Source organism: Ptychodera flava, chromosome 14 (assembly GCF_041260155.1).
Source record: "Ptychodera flava strain L36383 chromosome 14, AS_Pfla_20210202, whole genome shotgun sequence".
NCBI classification, from domain to species: Eukaryota; Metazoa; Hemichordata; class Enteropneusta; family Ptychoderidae; genus Ptychodera; species Ptychodera flava.
Genome location: NC_091941.1, coordinates 12,337,426 through 12,356,398, shown reverse-complemented (window position 1 = coordinate 12,356,398; position 18,973 = coordinate 12,337,426). Strand labels below are relative to the sequence as shown.

Genomic DNA, 18,973 nt, shown 5'->3' with positions numbered 1-18,973 from the left:
AAACAACAAAGGATTTACTTACTTCGGCCTTGGTAAATGCCCCCTTGGTGCTAGAATTAACCTCAATAGTCTGGGCACACTGAACTTGAAATCTCATTGCAATATAAATCCCAGTTTTGTATAATAAAATGACCAATCCTAACAGATTTAGGTAACATTTTAACATCAACCAATTTAACCCTTTGCACCCTGACCCCCTGGCACTCTATGACATCATCGGACATTTCTGTCCAAGCCGGGTTCAAAGGGTTAACTTTAACATCCCTTAACCCCTGGACCACCTTGAGCATAGTGAGATCCTTGACTTCTTCACATCATCACCTAATTCTTCAGTCCAAATGAAGTTCAATGCAGAGCTGGAAGATTCAAGGCTTTTTTTCATAAGTTTGTACTGACCTTGACATTACGTCAATTGTTAAGGAAGAGGACTGGAATTCAGTCGTGTGAAACAAACGAGGTACAACAGGGAGCAACTCCACCAACACCTTACTTGTACATAGAACGCATCACTATGATAACATCAGTGCTGCCCTTGTATCACATGTCAACATGGCAGAATCACTGCCATGGACCCAGCTCACTGAGAGTGATTCTGTTCAAGCTGTTAAAACTGCTAACAAAGGTCAGATACACAGCTGCAGAAACCTCATGCTCACAGAGAAGTTATGGTGGGGCAGCTTGGGATTTGGACAAATGAACAAATATTATGTAAATATACATATATGTAATAGAATAAATTTGTAGATAATATGTATATAATGGAATATATATTACACAAAAATAAGCATTCCAACATTGCAACATACTTATTTAGGTATTTTGGCTTTCACCTCTTCATCTAAGTTCCCTGTTAAAAGGGGTCAAAAATCACCACTGCTAACGATGCCATGCAATTTGGGCAAAACCACTGTGGTGAAAGGGTTAAATCGTATGTTTTTTCCGGTTTTTTTTTTGTTTTGTTTTTTTTTGGTGGTTTTCTATCTTTTTTGTGCATAGTAAACATTACATCAATCTGAAACTTGAGTCTTCAATAGTAACAATTATGGAAAGAACTATAAAAAATATACTAAAACTTGTAAGTGTACGCATGAACATTATGCTGTACTATCAAATTGCACACTGTTGTAATGATTTGATATTTTGATGTCGTAAATCTGGTGAACCCATCTCCTCAATAGAACCAATTTGAATAAGCTGTAAGCAGAACTGGAAGTTATTACCATTTTGTTTCTGTTTTATGTAATCATAAATGTACTTGTCCAGGTGTTACAGTCATCACTGTTGTATTGTTATCTGTTTTCAAGATGTCTATGCTGTGTTTGAACTGCCAGCTTTCTAACAAATACACAGTTAGGGTTCACAACTTATTTCAGCTTTCTATCTGGGAAAAAAAGAAAAATGGCTACACTGTGGCAATCAATCTACTGCTATTGTTAGAACAGTTTCAATGTGAAATGCAATACTTTTCCGTAATCCATTCAGTGATATTGTTACACTGTTGCATTTGTGGATGCTAACACTTCTGTTGTTCTACAATCAACTGCAAAAGGAACTTTCCTGTGCAACACTGTAACTATATTAGCACTATTTTCTGTAACTTTATATTATTCACCTGCAGCTACAAATATGATGTGCAACCATCAGAGTAGATCATCTGAGTAAACTTCTACTGAACAAAACAAAACCAAAACACTATGATATCACAACCAACTCACAGATATAACATTTTTTATGATATAAAAGACTGTACTAGTTCTTGTTACACTTGACACAACAAACAACTATTGCTTTCACTGTTTTTTGGCATGCCTTTTCTCCCGGGTTTTCTGCTGGCAATCACTACAAATCTGCTTCTCTCCAGTCACAGTCGGGCCAGTTACCCGGCAGGTCCCACAGGTCTGAAATCAACACAACGGTAAAATGAAAATAACATGCTATCAATCTGTTTATGTGGGAGGCAATATTTATTTAGAAAGAAAATGTTTAAAAAATTGTCATTTTCATGATACAGTATATAATTCCTCTTTTCCAAAGAGGTTTTGGATCTCAAAAGCAAGATTGAATTTCAATAAAGATATTCCAAAATTCCCATTGACTGGCAGATCAAACTATTTACATTCTTTTAAAGGTAAACAATGGTGTACAGGAACACGACGACCACTGGCATGCACTGTTTTGCTAAGCAAATTTTAAATCACTTTAATAAATTCTGTTTTGATGTGTCACCTGTTCAATGTTCATCCATGGTCTGAATGTGGGTTTCTATGTTCCAAATATCAAATTTACTCACTGTTGGTAGCTTTTCAGAAATTGAATTTCTCGCAGTGTCAGAGCAATGAATTAACATCAAATGAAATTCACTTGGTAAATATCATACAGTGACAATGATGTTCAATATGAAGTACTCTTCCTTCTTAAAACATTTCAACACAAGCTATACTGACAGAGCAAATTATGGGGGATTTTGTGAAAGGAATTTGTGGGCCATAACTCACAAATTCAGGTGGTTTGAAATTTACAGGTTTTTACGGGACATACCTTGCAGTGCATTGTATCATCTTCAGTCACACACTTGTTACATCGTCTGCAGTGCATTGGGTATGATGTGTTAGAGACACACAGCCGTCTATGACACCAGGAGTACTCATACTGTGTGGAAGATTTCTCACAATACTTGCACTTGATGGATCCTGGGAAGACCTCTTTCAGCTTGATGGTCTGTTTACAGCATGGCATTTCAACATCAATTGCAAGCTTTATTTCCCATGAGCCTTCAGGTCTCTGGGAAGGGAACGGTTATAAAAAACATATTCAAATTGATGATCATGCAAGGAATGCATCTGCATGGGCCCCTGTGTCACAGGTATAGTCAGGTTCCTTCACAAGAGACCCTCATGCAACAATGGAATGTGTACTCACCTTATCAAGGTACCACATTAAACAAGCATCTCTTCTTACATCCTGGAGATCATACCCCAGCCGGTTGAGCACAGTGAATGAGTTGTTACACTTGACAACACCACACGTGCACTTTGGTGTGCATGGTATGCCCAACTTAACACAGCTGCACTTCTTGCTAACACACAGGATTCTACACATGCAACCTGGGAAGACATTGGTGCTATCTTTTACTGTTGAGGCTACTGTTGCACTGCTTTGTCTAGACTCCATGGCAAGAACTGGTGACTGGTTGGATGAAGGGGTTGATGCACTTGCTGAAGCCCCTACAAATACAAACCACACATATTATTATTACTGGGTTGACTTTATCCCGACATGACCACATTACTGAATTTCTGCCCCATACGTATTTAGGGGCCCAAGCTGTATTGGTTTTTGCAAAAACCTTTGATGACCAGGCAATTATGTTCAAAAATCTTCTCAAAAACAATGCACCATTTCAACTGAAAATTTAATCATATCATCATTAGTGTGAGTACTACTTTCAAGTTTGTAAAATACACTGGATTGGACATATGTTTTGGCCGCAATATTGCATTTTGCCATAAACCTATGATAACTAGGGAATACTGTCCAAAAATCTTATTCTCGAAACAAATGCATCATTTGAACTTAAATTTTACTCATAAAACCATTGATGTGTTTGCAAAATGCATTACAATCAGTTAGATGGGCACACAGACATTTGGGAAAAACCTACTACAAACATGAAATAATATGAAGACTCATCTTCATCAGAACCAACAGACCATTTACAAGTACAGTACTCACACTCTTTTCCACATTTTGTAGGTGACCTTGAATGACCTTTGACCTACTTTCACATATTGCGGAAATGAAAAATAGCTAGAGGCTTCACTTTTCTAGGATATTGACCAGTAGACCAAAATTCATACTGAAAAATTTAGGATTACCTTAAATGACATTTGACCAACTTTCCTGTACTTCAGCAACTACAATAGCTAGGAAGTTGGGTGTCTTTTGTGACTAGTATACAACAAAATATTTTTCCAAGGACTTGAGGATGACCTTGACCTACTTTCACATATCTCAACAACAAGGGCTACAGGTTTGATTAAAATTTCATCCTGTCTTCCCTGGCTATTCCTAGCGTTTGATAGCAACTGCCTGGGCCCCATTAATGCTGCTTGCAGCTTTAAACTTTTCCTTCCTATTCAAAAGGTGATAAATTCTGACTTGATACATAACTGCAGAGTATATATATATATCACACTCATGGCTTATGAACATGGATCAGTAAATGGTATGTTTAATATTCGACTTCTTGGAATTTTTCTAAAAGAAACTATAGAAATTTACTGACCACCATGCTTGTCTCCTTTAGACACCTTGTATTTCTTGCTGTGACGTTTTGGCTCTGGTTCAAGTATCTTCCCAGGAACTTCTACAAACACTGAACTGATTAGCGTCTCAAACTTGCTGTCATAGCTAATAAGGCTCTCCTTCATTCGTGAACACACTGGCTGTCTGAAAACTATCTGAATTTAAAAAGAGCAAGTACAAATGAAGAAAACAACTTGTGCTTATCCTTATTTAATGCTAGGAGAAAACGTTTTGAAAATAGGTGATCTGAATTACTTGTCAATGACTTGCTCAAAGATGATTTGCAGCCCGACACTTGGCAAGAAAGACAAGTCACATAAAAATGTTGACTGACTGAATATAACGGGACAACTGTGTCAATATCCATACAGTGTTTCAATTTTGTCAATATCACTGTTATGCAAATGTATTCTGGCAATCATTTTCTGAAAGATCAGTCACACTGCCAATGCTTCTTGTAGGAGGATGTAGTTAACTACATTCAGATGGTTTAAAATGAAAAATTACTTGTGTTCCAAATCTTGTGATTCGACATACTGTTCTGCTTGCCAAAATACGACCTATGCTAGCCTCAGATAAATCATTTTGCGGTATTGTAAACCACTGCTCCACTCTCAGGATCCTAAATGATCCTGGACTCATCAACATCAAATCCTAAAACCAACCACACTGAATAAGAATAATGGTAAAAAATGTATTTAAATCCATTTCTTGGTAAGGAAACATTGTCTGTTGAGAAGATCTACCATATCTGACACTTTTAATGAACATTTTCACAGTGACTCAATTTTGCACCATTTAATGACACTGTGATTAGTTACTTGTCCATTTGCTCAGAGATCAAACACTGACTTCCAATTACCTTATGGTAGGGTGAGGTTGTGAGTTCACCATCTGTGAGATCTACTCCTTTGCTTCTGTCATACTTGGCAGTCATTGAATTGTAGCTATGGTGTGAAGGAAATTCTGAAAGATCTTTGACTCCTAGATACATGCGAGGTGGATGTAAAACTTCCATGGACATCTCGGATTCTTTGAAGGTGATGTTGACCACATTGCGGAATAGCACTTCAATAGTGGCCAGCTGTTTCTTGTTCTCTATGTTGGCAGCCATCACATCGTTAATTTGAAGTTCATACACAAACTTCCTATGAATGATAACAAATGATACACTCTCAGGATCCACTTTCATAGGTCTACTACAAAAGTATAAATTTCCCACAAATATCATGATTTGCTGCAACTGATATTTATTTTTTTGCAGTGACAATTCTTTAGTCCATGTTTTATGCTTATGACATGAATTTCTTGTGTAGCACTGTTGTCCAAAAACTCTTAGTGAAAAATGGTTGGAAAAGATGCAGTTCGTTTTTTCTTCCTGTCCAGAAGCCAGTGCTGTATGTTAACAAGGCATCTCTCACCCTGGTTATCTATATTTCAACCAGGACACACAACTTACCTTTCACAAAAATGTTAAATACTGCATTTAGTTATATGTAGAAGCAAAAAAACTAAACACAGTTACTTTTTCCTGCCCTTTGTCTTGTATACAACAGAAGCCATATAAAAGTGCATTTGAAAATACAGTTGAAAGATTTTTCTTTGTGTAGATTTCACAGAGATACCTGAAAAGATTGGCAATGACAAATTTTGGATCAAACTGCTCCAAAGATTGGTGTGCTAAATATTTATTTTCATTATTTCTGTACATTCTCTGAGAATCAAACTTCCCACAATGCCTTGCAGAATATGTCAGGTGTCAAGTGGTGTCTACTCTTTCTAGATACACCAACATCATTACCTTGTTTTTAATCCAAGGATCAATATTCTTTTTGGGATTTTAATTGATCTTGCTGCATTTGTAAATTTTGTACAGAGCCTGTGTTGTGCAATTACTGCCCGCCAAAATTTAACACATTACCCTAACAACTATTATATTTTTAATGTGTTTGATAGCTCCTCTATATTTTCATCAGTACCATCTCTTACTAGAGCTTTCATTTTCTTATTTTCCAAATACGAAATGAAATGTTTTCTGATTAAACTGTGTGTTTCAAACATTAGTCTCTTTACTAGTTCACAGCATATATCAAATGTTTTTAATTCTTGTGTTCAGGATTGTAATTAATGTATTTTTTACCAAAAAACTGAACAGTTATCTATGGCTATGCTAATATCTACAATAGAATGTATAGGATGTCACAGTATGACATCAAATTTACAGATTGCATACCATTTTGCTTCTTGGCTGAAATGTTCAAGTTGTCATTGATTACATGAATAAAATATTCAGATGGTACAATTTTAAATGAAATCTTTATTGAATATTGCTAGCCATTGTACCACTTGAAATATTTACAAATTCTGAATAAACAGTATTACTGGCAAAAGTATTTGCCTTTCTTGATTATCTAGTTGACAATGCAAATGAGAGGATGTTCTTTTCATAAGAATGTCGCAACACTCCAACTGTCCTAAAAGCAATTATTTTCTTCACAAGTAAAAATTAAAAGCACAAATAAATTTAGAAGACAAAATCACCAAACTGCTGTTTGGTTGTCGAAGATATTACTTTACATTAGCATCTAAGGAGACCTTGAACATTATAATGGTAAATTCAAAGCACCTTCTTAGCTTCTCAACATTACTGAAAGCTTTTGTTTCCAACACCTTGTGAATACATTTATTCAAATGGGAACAACCACCCAAAGTTCATCAGGAATCGCAGTATTCTTTTACAGAATTCTATTTTAAAGGATGTTGTATTTTTCTTCAAGTCTTGGACTGTTGGATATTATTTTCTCAAGAATTTTTATGTCAATTGAACAATTTGCCTGTTATTTTTGTTCACTTTTAATTGCCAGTAGTTCTATAGTAATCCTGAGAACAGTTTCTGCAGAAAGATACACGCCAAAAATATCATATACACTTACTTTTGTGCAAACAATGTCTTCATCCTTGCAGTGAGTGAATGTTTAAAATCTGCCTCGTACTGAAATTCAAATATTTGGTAATCAACATGTATACAGGAAAAGCAGTATAACAGTAGAAATGGTAGTAGTAGTAGTAGGGTTTATTATTGTGATATGAGGGCTGATGCTCTCCCTGCCCAATGGACTTTTGTCGCCTCAAAAGTTTTCAAATATATATTACAACAGAGGATGTGCATAAAATAATACTCAGAGATCAATAAAGTACTGAACTTATAAATGATAATTATCACCACAAACAAAACAAGTTACATTGTAAAGAAAATCACTTGGAAAAACTGGCAAATTTTTCCATCTCTTTCAAAACCTTTTTTAATACGTTTGGCTTTAGTTCATTAACCATTTTAAATATGCCACCGATTCAAAACATTTCATTTAAAAATGTGACACAGGACAAAGTTTTGGGGTTTTTTTCTTATGGAATGAAAAAATATACCCATCAAGACATAAGATTACCTTCCACTTTCCAATCTGTAAACTTTGAATCAAGAGGTGCTTTGCAGTATGTTTCTTTCTTTTCTTCTGAACAGCACCTTGCCAGCCTTTAGAAGCCGTGCTTTCACATTTGCCATCTATGAGAAAAGGAATGACAAATTATGGCATAGCACAAACATGATCAATCTATTTGCAATCACTGTACGTAAGCAAAATATCTACAATGTGCTTTAGCCTGTATACAAAGGTTCATTGAGGCAAAAAGGTGGTACTCTATCTGTTCAGGGTGGCAAAAGGTAATAAATGTAAAATTCATACTCTGCCACAATGCATAGATTTTCAATGTTTTAATGCATTCAGCTTCTCTCAAAATGTTGGAAATCCTTATATATTGAAATGTGGATCAAGCAGAGAGATTGAAAATGCTATGGGGTGCTACAAAGCAACTTTGCAATAAATTGTCCGACAGACCAGGTAATGTTTTTACAATACATTTGATTAATGGACAGTTTTGATGTCATATTGATAACTTTTTAACTTGATTAATTCAACGCCTCGACTTATTTGGAAGGTTTGTTACTATTACCAATAAAATTTTTGTTTGGATATTATTTTTGTTTCTATTCCTTCTACCCCTCGCATTTCAAGCCAGAGGATAGTTACCCATCCATTGCATTGCCACATACTGTAACAGAAATGCATTTTCATGTCAAACTTTCGATGTGGAACTATGATTTGGCATAAGAAAATTTTTCCACAAAAAGGGACTATATGTTTAGGTGTCTGTAACAATAACAGGGCCTGAAAATTTCTATACTTTTCTACTGGTCCCAGGACCAATGACCTGTATTTTTTCACTGGTCCCAAGGTAAAATCCACTGGTCCATAAAAATTTGCACAACTATACGAGAATGACTCACTTCTGTAACTCATGTTATAGTTGCATTTTATTTCTATCAGATTCACTTGCATTGCACATACAGCTAAGACTTTGTCAATTTTTGTAATACAGACACACTGCATATACTTATATAGATATACTTGGCAGATTTTTAAGCTCTTGTACTGTAATTTCATTGGTCCATTTGTACTGGTCCACTGACTTTTAGGGATAATTTTATACTGGTCCTTGATAAAAAAAATCACTGGTCCTGGACCTCAGACCAGTGTTATTTTCAGGTCCTGATAATAAAGGGACCTAATGTCCCATTAATTAACTCCTTTATTCTCTTTTCCCACATTCAAATAGTGATGATACATATGTATATACTTACAAGGAGGTTGCAATTTTTGTCCAGGTTTTGCTGGTTGTGGCGTTATCAATGGGAAACTACTCAGTTGTTTCACAAGCTGCATTCTCATTGGACCAAGGTGGCCCGTCAGTTGCAATGGCGTGTTTGGCCGAGGTGGCAATACTGATGGTATCTGATAAAGAGTAGGCGGCACAACTGACTGGAATATGATCTGTGGAACACTGGACTGGACACTGCTGACTGGGGGTTGGCTGGTCTTCAGTTCAATTTGATGGAAACCCTGCTGTTGACTGGGTGCAAAATTTTGTGTGATGCCTGAACAAGATGGTTGCATCACGTTTTTTCCTGTATGATGAGAGCTTTCTACATACTCCTGGTGGAACTGGGGCAGCAGTTGGCCTCCCTCTCCTGGATATCCCTGGCCTGTAGTACTGAGACACTGATAATTTTGGCTGAGAACGGCAGGTGGTAAAAAACCTTGAGGTGATGTCACCATGGTTCTGCCATCTGCCACCTGTTGGCTGTACTGGAAAGAGGTGAGATTGTTAAGATGCTGGTCCTGAGGACTACCACGTAAAGGTTCTTCTGGAGAAGTAAATCGGCACTGACCAGTTGTGAATCTAGCAGGTTGGTCAGTTTGACCTAGGCCCTGAGGATACACTGATGTAGTTGGCTGCTGTTGGTATCTCATCAGATATGAACCTGTAGGCTGCACAGCAGGGAACGGAGGTAATGTCATCCCCAACCCTTGACATGGTTGACTGTTAGACTCAAAGCTGCCTTGGATGTTCACTGGTTGTTGCATTTGTTGTGGTTGCTGGAAAGTTTGATGGCCCTGAAAGAAGACAGGCTGCTGGGAACAACCAAACGCACTTGCACTGCCTGGATTTCCTGACATTTCCTCATAAGTTCTCATCTGTGGCACATTTGTTGGCTGTAAAGTGACGGAACACTGCCCAGATGAATTGTTGACAGGCCCTCCGCAACCCTCTCTCTTTTGTAATATGTGGTCTATGTAGTGAGAAACACTGAAGTCCCTGCTGAGCTCTTGACCTTGTGTCTTCAGAATCTCCTCAAGTCTAGCCAGGGGCGACACCATATCTGGTACGTTGGCGTTGAAATCCCTTACTGGGCTGTACGAATCCAGTGGCAGTGAAGCTGGCGGCCACTGGGAAGCACCTTCTGCAAAGTTGGTGTCACACGCTTTATTGGTAAAGTTCACCTGGGAATAATTTGATTGACAAGTTGTTGGCACGCTTAGTCTATCCAGGGATTCTGCACATTCACGTTCTTTCTGGTTGGCAGGTTCATAGAAGGTATCAACACTGCTTGTACAACTGCCAGCTGCCGCACTCTTAAGCCTGTTATGGTTTTCATCCATGAACTGCTCCTGACTGTGGTGGCCAGTTGAACTAGCCTGTCTCTGATCATCCTCCCTTTCCAGTTTCCCACACACAGTTCTGTCCTTCAAAGGGTTGCAAATTCCTTCACTGTCTGGCCTAGGACAGCCAATCTCACGAATAACAGTGGCCTGGGAGGTGTTCAGAAAATTCCCATTGTCACTGCTGACTGATTCTGGCTGTCGAAGATTTCCTGGAAATACAGGTCGGAAGGCAGACTCATGCTCACCAGAGAATGTCAAAGCTGGGTCATGATTTGGATTTCCAATGTCTTGACTTGACCCAGTAACATGAAGATCTTCACTGGTTCCATGTGTCTCCTGTGTCATACCTGCAACATACACAACTCCGTCTTGAGAGTTATCACAAGGACCACCCTTTACTTTGGGTTGCGGTGGACCACAGTAAGACAGTTTTGCACCTTCGCCTTCATTGTCTACCACAATATATGAACCTACGTTGTTATCCATACTATTATAATCTGTTCCTGCTCTGATTAAGGTTTCCCTGCAAAACAATGAAAAGAAACAATCTTCACAGGTTCTTACTGCAAAGTACTTGAAAACTTTGAAAAGAGCACCTCCAAAGCAGCATTACTGTAGAAACTGTGTAGTAGTTATGGCATGCTGTAATTCATTTGTAAAATAGTTTTATGCATTTAGCTGGGAGAAGAAAGCACTGAGCAGAGACTGAACAGGCAATTAGAAAAAAATGTTTTCGTGGGATAGCAGAATCAAAGATTTCATGGACGGCACTTGTAGTCGTAATTGTAGAAGAACCATTGTTATGATGCAACAGGCCTGGTACATTGAAATGAACGTGCTAACCAAAATCACCTTTTCAAATTAATGCAAGAAACACAGACATTTTGCTATCCAGTGGTGAAATTCGAAAATACCGTAAAAATGATGTGACCGGTGCATGCACAACATAATCATGCTGTCTAATTTTGCAGAATAGTTCTGATGTAAAATAATTCTTTTTCTTAAAGGCACCCTTCTCAATCCTTGGTTCTTGCATTTTAATATATTTGAAGTGCTTGTTATTACTTTATCATGCTTTTGTTCTTTATTGCAATATTCATCATCTCAATAAATTTCCTGTTAAATAAATTTGATAATAAAGTGGGGCCTTTAAATTTATTTGCTGCATCAAAGACTTGTTTCTGCTCGTTGCACTAAAATTTTCTGACCCAATAGAATATGATTGGCCCTTGGTGAAACTCATTGATTTCAAAGTGAAAGATTAAAGTATGTTGCATGTTCATCTGTAATTTCTCACTCTTTCTTGAGGCAGATCTTGAAGGGATAAAAAACTACAAGTATAAAACCTCATAATTGATTAATTTGGTAACGCAAGATGACTAGATGCAACTCAATTTTAAGGCATTCCTCTGTTCAAAGCCCCTGTGAGTTTACAGAATTCAAACCAGAATTGAAGGAATTGAAGGAAGGATGCACAGACTCACAGAGCAAGTGACCTCATTCGTGACAAGGTTAGTTTTATTTTGTGAAAAGCCCATTTGGCAGCAAACCAAACAAAAGTAAAACTTAAAGTCAAGGTAAAACTGTTGTTGAGACACAACATTCATTTACTGATAATGACTCTAATAAAAACAGCCACGGAAAACAAAGATTCCAAGGGACCAGACTGCATAGTTACACTTACGATTGTCAGAACTGATCAGAGTTGCTAAGTATTGACACTCACTCACACAGGGGAGCATTCCGTTCGGTAACATACAAGTTGTGTACATGAGAGATCTTCTAAATGCAATCCGACACTTATCACAATATTTGTCTTTCGCTGATTTTATTGGAGTTCTTTAATCAGCAATGTATGGCGTTTGTGTGGGTGGAACCACCCAGTGCTAAAACACATTAAAACGACCTATTTATAACAAGAAATTAGTTTATTGGTAAAGTGTCCTCTTAGTTTCCTAGGAGAGAACATAAAATCATGGGGGATCTTCAACTCCATGATTTCAGCAAACAGAAATCTCCACCATCATACCGTGGGGAGTCCAGTTACAGAGTAGCCTGGAATCAGATCATGAAAAAGAGGGGCAGTACAATTTAATTCATAATCTTTGCATGGAAAGGCCTGTGAGAAATTGAATCTTGAAGCTACGTCCACATAGTCTGTTGCCATGAAAGATCTAAAGACAATATCTGTCGGTTTAGAGCAAAAAAGAATGGTGTTTGATATGAGCATTTTAAAATGGAAAGGCAACCAATATTCAAGAAGCGGTATCGCCACAAACTGATGATGTCATACCTGTCACAGACAAAGTGGCGCTCACTGCAACGCATTGCGAGTACCACTTCTTGAATGAAGATGTGTAAATAAACACACGTTTACATCTACAAAAAAAAAAATCATTGGAATACGGCACGATTCTGCGCCAAGGGTTTAAAGTGTAATGAATTACCTGAAGACTTTCTGCTGTTACACTAAGAATATTACAATTGTTCGGTAACAATTTTTGTCAAATATAGCCTTACAATAACGTTGCATAATAGGCAAGGCATAGATCTAAACTGAGCATGGCTGGGAAAGATTGTACCACAAATTGAAGTGAAAAAACTTGAGCAACGTTGAAGGTAATTTTTAAGGGAACAGGTAGGATGGTTTAGAGCTCTGCTCAATTGTTGTCAATTTTTTAGTCTGTTTATCGAGACTTTCTAAGTGTGCTCTATTCCATACACTTACTACCACGGCGGGCACTAGTGCTCACTGTTGGTTTCGTCCGTCGAATGTGCATAACAGAAAAGGTTAAAAGTTCATGACTTGTCCAGAATATGCAGCCTGCAGTCTGCCTTCATTGTAGGAACAATTTTTAACTTTCAACAGACGTGACGCTCCGTAAAATCGTGTCACTGTGCGATAGAGATAGTAAGTACCGAAGCTTCTTGCATCATAGTCATACGGTGCTGTGTTTCAGGTTGAAAGGTGTTTGGGCTCTTGAAAAGCAAAAAGACAGCAATATCATCACGCTGATTTGCGTTTTTGAATCGTGCCAGCTTATATAAACCACCGAAAATATTCAAACTTTAGGAAACATATGTTTTCACTTTTGCAGAAATATCCCCAAAGTGTAAACTGCATCATTGATATGCAAAGGTCCTCGCATGGCGGGTTTTCATTTTTTGAACTGGAGAACTTCCTACCTTCACAACCTTCGAGCACGCTGTCGTTAGCGATTTTTCTCATCCGCACAGAGTCACGTGCTCTATCGATGGAACGGAAGTCCGCCCACCTGCAAACAACCAATCGCCGGAGCTGCATACTTGTTATTAGCCAGACACTTGACCAATCACAAAATGTTTTCATTCGATCGAATGGTATTTCTGCGAAACTTTTCTATAACTTAACCACGTTATGACTAAAAAGGAAATGAAAATGAGACCAAAAGATCGACACAATTTCAAGTATTTCAGATTTAAAAAAAGCTTTTGTGCTCGTTTACATACCAGTATCCGCCAACTTGTTATATTCACTTCGTTAACATGGTTTTGGTTTTAATTTAGTTTTGATTGGTTTCTCGTTGAACACAATTAAACTTTCGGCTAATTTCTGTGAAAATGCACATAATATTGATGTGGAGGTTCAAAGTATCAGTTTAGAAGAATTTCTTCAGCAATGTCATTCCTTGTCGGGTCCACTGCTGGAAACATTTAATACTGCATCAACGAACCATGTCCTGCCTTTGTGCAAAACTAAATTTCGATGGCACAGCTTTAATTTTCAAAAGGCGCACCTTGTATATGATTCTAGTAGGCATTGCTCAAATGTAGTGGTTTTCATTTTCGAATCAAAATTCTTATTTGGGGACAGGACGTCAACTCTAATTCTTCATAATTTTCCAAATTTTAAACAGACAAAAACTACAATGTAACTTGCATAATCTGATTTTTGGTAGAATGTGTCCCGGGGACAGATTTTCGGACGCTAAAATTGTTATAATAGTTTCTGATCTCCCACTTTCGGGGCTCTTGGAGGAAGAAAACTTTTCAACGTATTAGTTTTTCGAAAATCGAAAGTTTTAATTTTTTGCCATAGAGTTAACGAAGGTTCATTTGTTAATGTATTTCCATAGTACCAAACTTTCCACAGTGACCCCTTATTTTTGTTCTCGATTTGGTAAGAGGGTGGTTGAAAGTTTCATTGAGGAAAGTTTTAGTAAAGTTTGAGTCTTTCTCTTTCGAGGCGAGTACTAACTTAAACCCATTTGTAGATGTGACCTTTCGACCCATTACTGTTCTCTTTAATTGTAAGTTACCTCTTATTTGAGTCACACCGATTTTCAAAGATTAAAGTTTAACCATAAGTTGCAGTTCATCGTTTAACGTCGTGATCTTTAATTAGATTTAAAATGCCAATATTCGACTTTTTTAATATGAAATTATGACTGGATGTGGCGAAATAGCTTTAAAAAAACTATGGTGATTTTGGAGAAGCTTGTCACTAGCCCCCCTCCCCAAGCTGAATCAGGTAATGCAGATCCTGGGGTCTATGAGATTTTCTCTTGGGGAGGGTTTTTTAAAAAATCAAGACAATTTGAAAAATGGTAGGAAAACTTTAAAAAAGATTAAGCAGACATGAAGTAAAATGATAAAGCAGTGACAGCTTCATTTTTTCTTTAGGGTCCCCATTTTCATAACGTCTTTAAGACGTTATATACGCAATGAAATACTAGTAAGCTGCACCATATCTTAAAGCCCTGTTACGTGTACGATTAATATTTTAACTCGTACTTTTCCCGTTTTCTACATATATCCAGTTTTTCAACTTGACATTTTAAATAGTTTTATTTATCTGTTGTGCTTCTGATACAGGTTCTCTTCCTTACTTCCTAAAACATGCTTGAATACTCAATTCAGCTTGTCCACACATCCTGCACCGGATATACCGCTATGACTATTGTTGTTCTTTACAATTATTGGCTAGGCTTATCACTTGTCATCGTTTTTGTCATACATGGGGGATTCCACAAAAGTATTGAATATTTCCGAAATTCTTCTTTCTCAATTTTTCATTTATGATTGAAAATTTTGCCGATTGACATATTCACCTGTTTCTGTTGACAAGGTAATAGTTGAAATCATTTGGTGTCTAATACATTTTTGAGTCTTCATGAAAACTTCGTCATTGAAAACACTCCAAATGGCCACAAATTTACTCAATTTTAATTTTTATATTCAAAGTTTTTCTGTGTCAAGAGGAGGACACCCCGCCTAACCTCCCTCGAGTATTTGGATTAAATGTGTCACTTCGGTGTATATATGATTCCTCTTCCTCTATGCATTGCAGGGTCTTTCAAAACTTTAACCTTTGAGTGCTGTATTTTTCCCACCAAAATTTTAGTGCAACATTTTACCAATTTTTATGAACTTTTCTGTATTTTTTTTGATAATTTTGGACCAAATGGACACAACATTTCATTTGCCATAGTTTTTTATCAAAATTTTGGCAAAAATCTGACAAAAAATTGACTGAGGTATATTTTTATAAGGGCGACAAAAATGACTTTGGCGCTCAAAGGTTTAAGTAGGTTTGTTCCGAATACTTTTAGCCTACTACCTGAAACAAACTAAGTCACTGAACAGCGGCAGTTTTTAGCAGACTTCGTCTACAATGACTTCCTTGGCAATCACCTTGTCCCCCATCAATAATCTTGCTGCATTACAGATTGTTTCTATTCTCTATCCAACTTTCCCGCTTCCTGAAGCACATATTGTATGCCTAAACAGTTACATGTCAACTTTGTGCTGCTGTACAATTCTCTCCCATAAATCGCGACAAAGGGAAACAGGGAATCTTGGCATTTAGACACGTGCGCGCGCGTGACAAATCTAAAATATTTCTGTCAAGAGAGGGAAAGTAAGAAAAGTTGCCAGAATTGGCCAAGTTGAAAAAATAATTCCAAGTGGTGCTGGGAGAAACAAAAAGGATTGCTCCATACAAACATCCAATGCAAATTAGGGACTGGTCAGTTTCTTCGGCCTGGGGGCGGTGGATTCATAGGGGGTCACCCTGTTTTTGACTTTAGTGATAGGGGGTAACCATGTTTTTGAAATGCCCAATAGGGGCGGTCAGTGTGTTTTTGAATTTTGATACGGGCTCATACTTGCCTAAAATGCATCGTGCCAGCCACAAATTTCATCATTCAGTTGTATTTTTCCGCGTGCGTGTACCGTAAATAATATAGAGAGTCTGACATATTTTTTCAGAGCCCCCTCCAAGCACAAAACTTCAATATATCAGAGATATCTGTATGTTTAAAAATTTTCGGAGTGCCCTTCATTATGAAATCTGCAGTTCATATAAAAAGCATGACAAGTTCCTAGTACTTTTCTGTTTTCTCTATGAGAATTCAGTATTAGAAAGCAACATGCACTAATATTTCACAATCACATTTTTCTAGAAACAGTTCTGGACATCTGGTTATGCACTAGTGTGTAATACATTCACAGCTCATTCAAAATTCTATATCCAAACTTTAAGAATTGACACTTTAGAGCTCCATCTTACAACTGATTTGAAACTGATTCTTAAAACAGAGAATGATTGAATGTTTAAAATATATCTTCTAAATTATATATATATATATATATATATATATATATATATATATATATATATATATATATATACTCAATATATACTCAAAATATATACTCAATATATATATATATATATATATATATATATATATATATATATATCTATATATATTATATATATATATATATACTCAATTACTGAATTTATATTCCACCTTATGTTTTTCTTTTGTCGCGCAGGGGTCACCCTTTCTCGAAAGTTGGAGTAGGTGGGGTCAGCCACTATTTGACGTCGGCAAAAAATAATCCACCCCCAGGCCGAAGAAACTGACCAGTCCCTTAGTCTGATCATCAGTCTTGTTACCGTATCAACATGTTGAAATAGGTGCGAATTTCAAGTGTTGCGATTTTCACGCGCTACCTCGTGGGTAGTGCTTGAGCACACGCAAACACACGCTGCTTGTCTGAACTGCGCGCGCTTTCCTCAAGAAAAGGACGAAAAGCGCAGCCATCGGCAGAAATGAGGCAGGGCCTCACTCAGACGGGCCAGGTGCGCTATGTCATGTCAGCCTTTGGCGACACATCGTATTCAACTGCATACTGGGTATAGCTTAGCCCTGCGTACGATGCTGTGTATTACCGGCGTTACACGGCCTTCTATCACAGCCCTGCTGATTGCCCCAACCACAGGTGCCTGGAGTTGCCGTGTAGTATGCATTCTCTCTGTGTAAGCTTACACTCCACAGCAACTCCACGCACCTGTAGGCTGTGGACAAAATCGGCGACACGCTGTCCTAATTTGGACCGCGAACGAAAAAGTAGTTTTCTAACTAGTTTCGGCCGAAATTTGCCCCACGAGTATGGCGAGAGTGTCCTGCTGTGGCTACGCCGACTCCCAACTCGGCGTAGCCAAAGCCGAACACTCTCTCCATACTCGTGGGGCTAGGCCAAATCAAGTCGATTCCACTCTATGCCTACCCGAATAAGACCAAAGTAATTAAATTCTTTGTTTTGCGTCCCCCACCCCCTAGGTTTTTTAAGGTTTTCATGAAAAACACACACAGTGTATTTGAATAGGAAATTTTAGGACATTACCGCTTAGCTTTTCGGAACTAAAATTTTGTTACAATTTGTTATTTGCTGCAATCAAATTACATTGTGTTAATTTTCTTTTGTGTGTTTTTCAGCCGCTTAGATGCGTACCTTTTCCAATTTTGAGTGGACGCAAAACAAAGAATTTAATTACTTTGGCCTAAGGGACTGGTCAGTTTCTTCATCCGCGGGGCGGTGGATTCATGGGGGGGGGTCACCCTGTTTTTGACTTTAGTGATAGGGGGTCACCATGTTTTTGAAATGCCCAATAGGGGGGGGGGTCAGTGTGTTTTTGAATTTTGAAACAGGCTCATCATTATTGCCTAAAATGCTAGTGTCAGCCACAAATTTCATCATTCAGTTGTATTTTTTTGGCGCGCCCTTTGGGCGCATAACTTTAATAATCAGTCATATTTTTCAGCACGCCCAACTTTAACATATCAAGCATACATACATCAGAGATATCTGTTTGTTCAATATTTTTCAGCGTGCTCTTCAAGCTCATTACTTTAATATAATCAGACATTTTTCAGCATGCCCTTCAGGTGCATGACTTTAATATACAAGGCATATATATCAGAGATATCAGGATTGTATCATATTTTTCAGCGCGCCCTTCGGGCGCCATACTTTAATAAATCAGAGATATCTCGATGTTTGCTAAGTGAAAGTGTACCATTATAAGATCTGCATTTCATATTAAAAGGATGACAAATTCCTGATACTTTTCTGTTCTCTCTATGAGAATTCAGTATGAGAAAGCAACATGCACAAATATTTCACAATATATATTTGATACAGTGACTTATTTTAGAGATAAAAAAAATGACAAGATATCTTTCCTTCTCATTGATGCAATTATTTTCCTTTGTGTCACAGGTTTTCTGTAGCAAGATGCTTTTTTATGAACAAAATAACAGTTACAAAAATAA

General features: G+C 37.5%; 1 protein-coding gene across 2 annotated transcripts; it reads right to left on the bottom strand.

Annotated features, from left to right (window-relative positions):
- Positions 1-968: 968 nt before the first annotated feature.
- LOC139149385 (uncharacterized) lies at positions 969-13,593 on the bottom strand. Of its 2 annotated transcripts, none has more exons than XM_070721113.1 (9): positions 13,554-13,593; positions 9,005-10,890; positions 7,752-7,867; positions 7,239-7,297; positions 5,168-5,453; positions 4,286-4,460; positions 2,920-3,224; positions 2,539-2,781; positions 969-1,898 (listed from the first exon to the last, which is right to left on the bottom strand). In XM_070721113.1, the coding sequence occupies exons 2-9, from the start codon at positions 10,851-10,853 to the stop codon at positions 1,791-1,793; spliced, it is 3,141 nt and encodes a 1,046-aa protein (XP_070577214.1). In that variant the 5' UTR covers positions 10,854-10,890; positions 13,554-13,593; the 3' UTR covers positions 969-1,790. The 2 variants fall into 2 exon arrangements, with proteins under 2 accessions (XP_070577214.1, XP_070577215.1); XM_070721114.1 differs by lacking the exon at positions 13,554-13,593 and adding an exon at positions 12,052-12,116 and having other exon boundaries at positions 1,667-1,898.
- Positions 13,594-18,973: the final 5,380 nt, after the last annotated feature.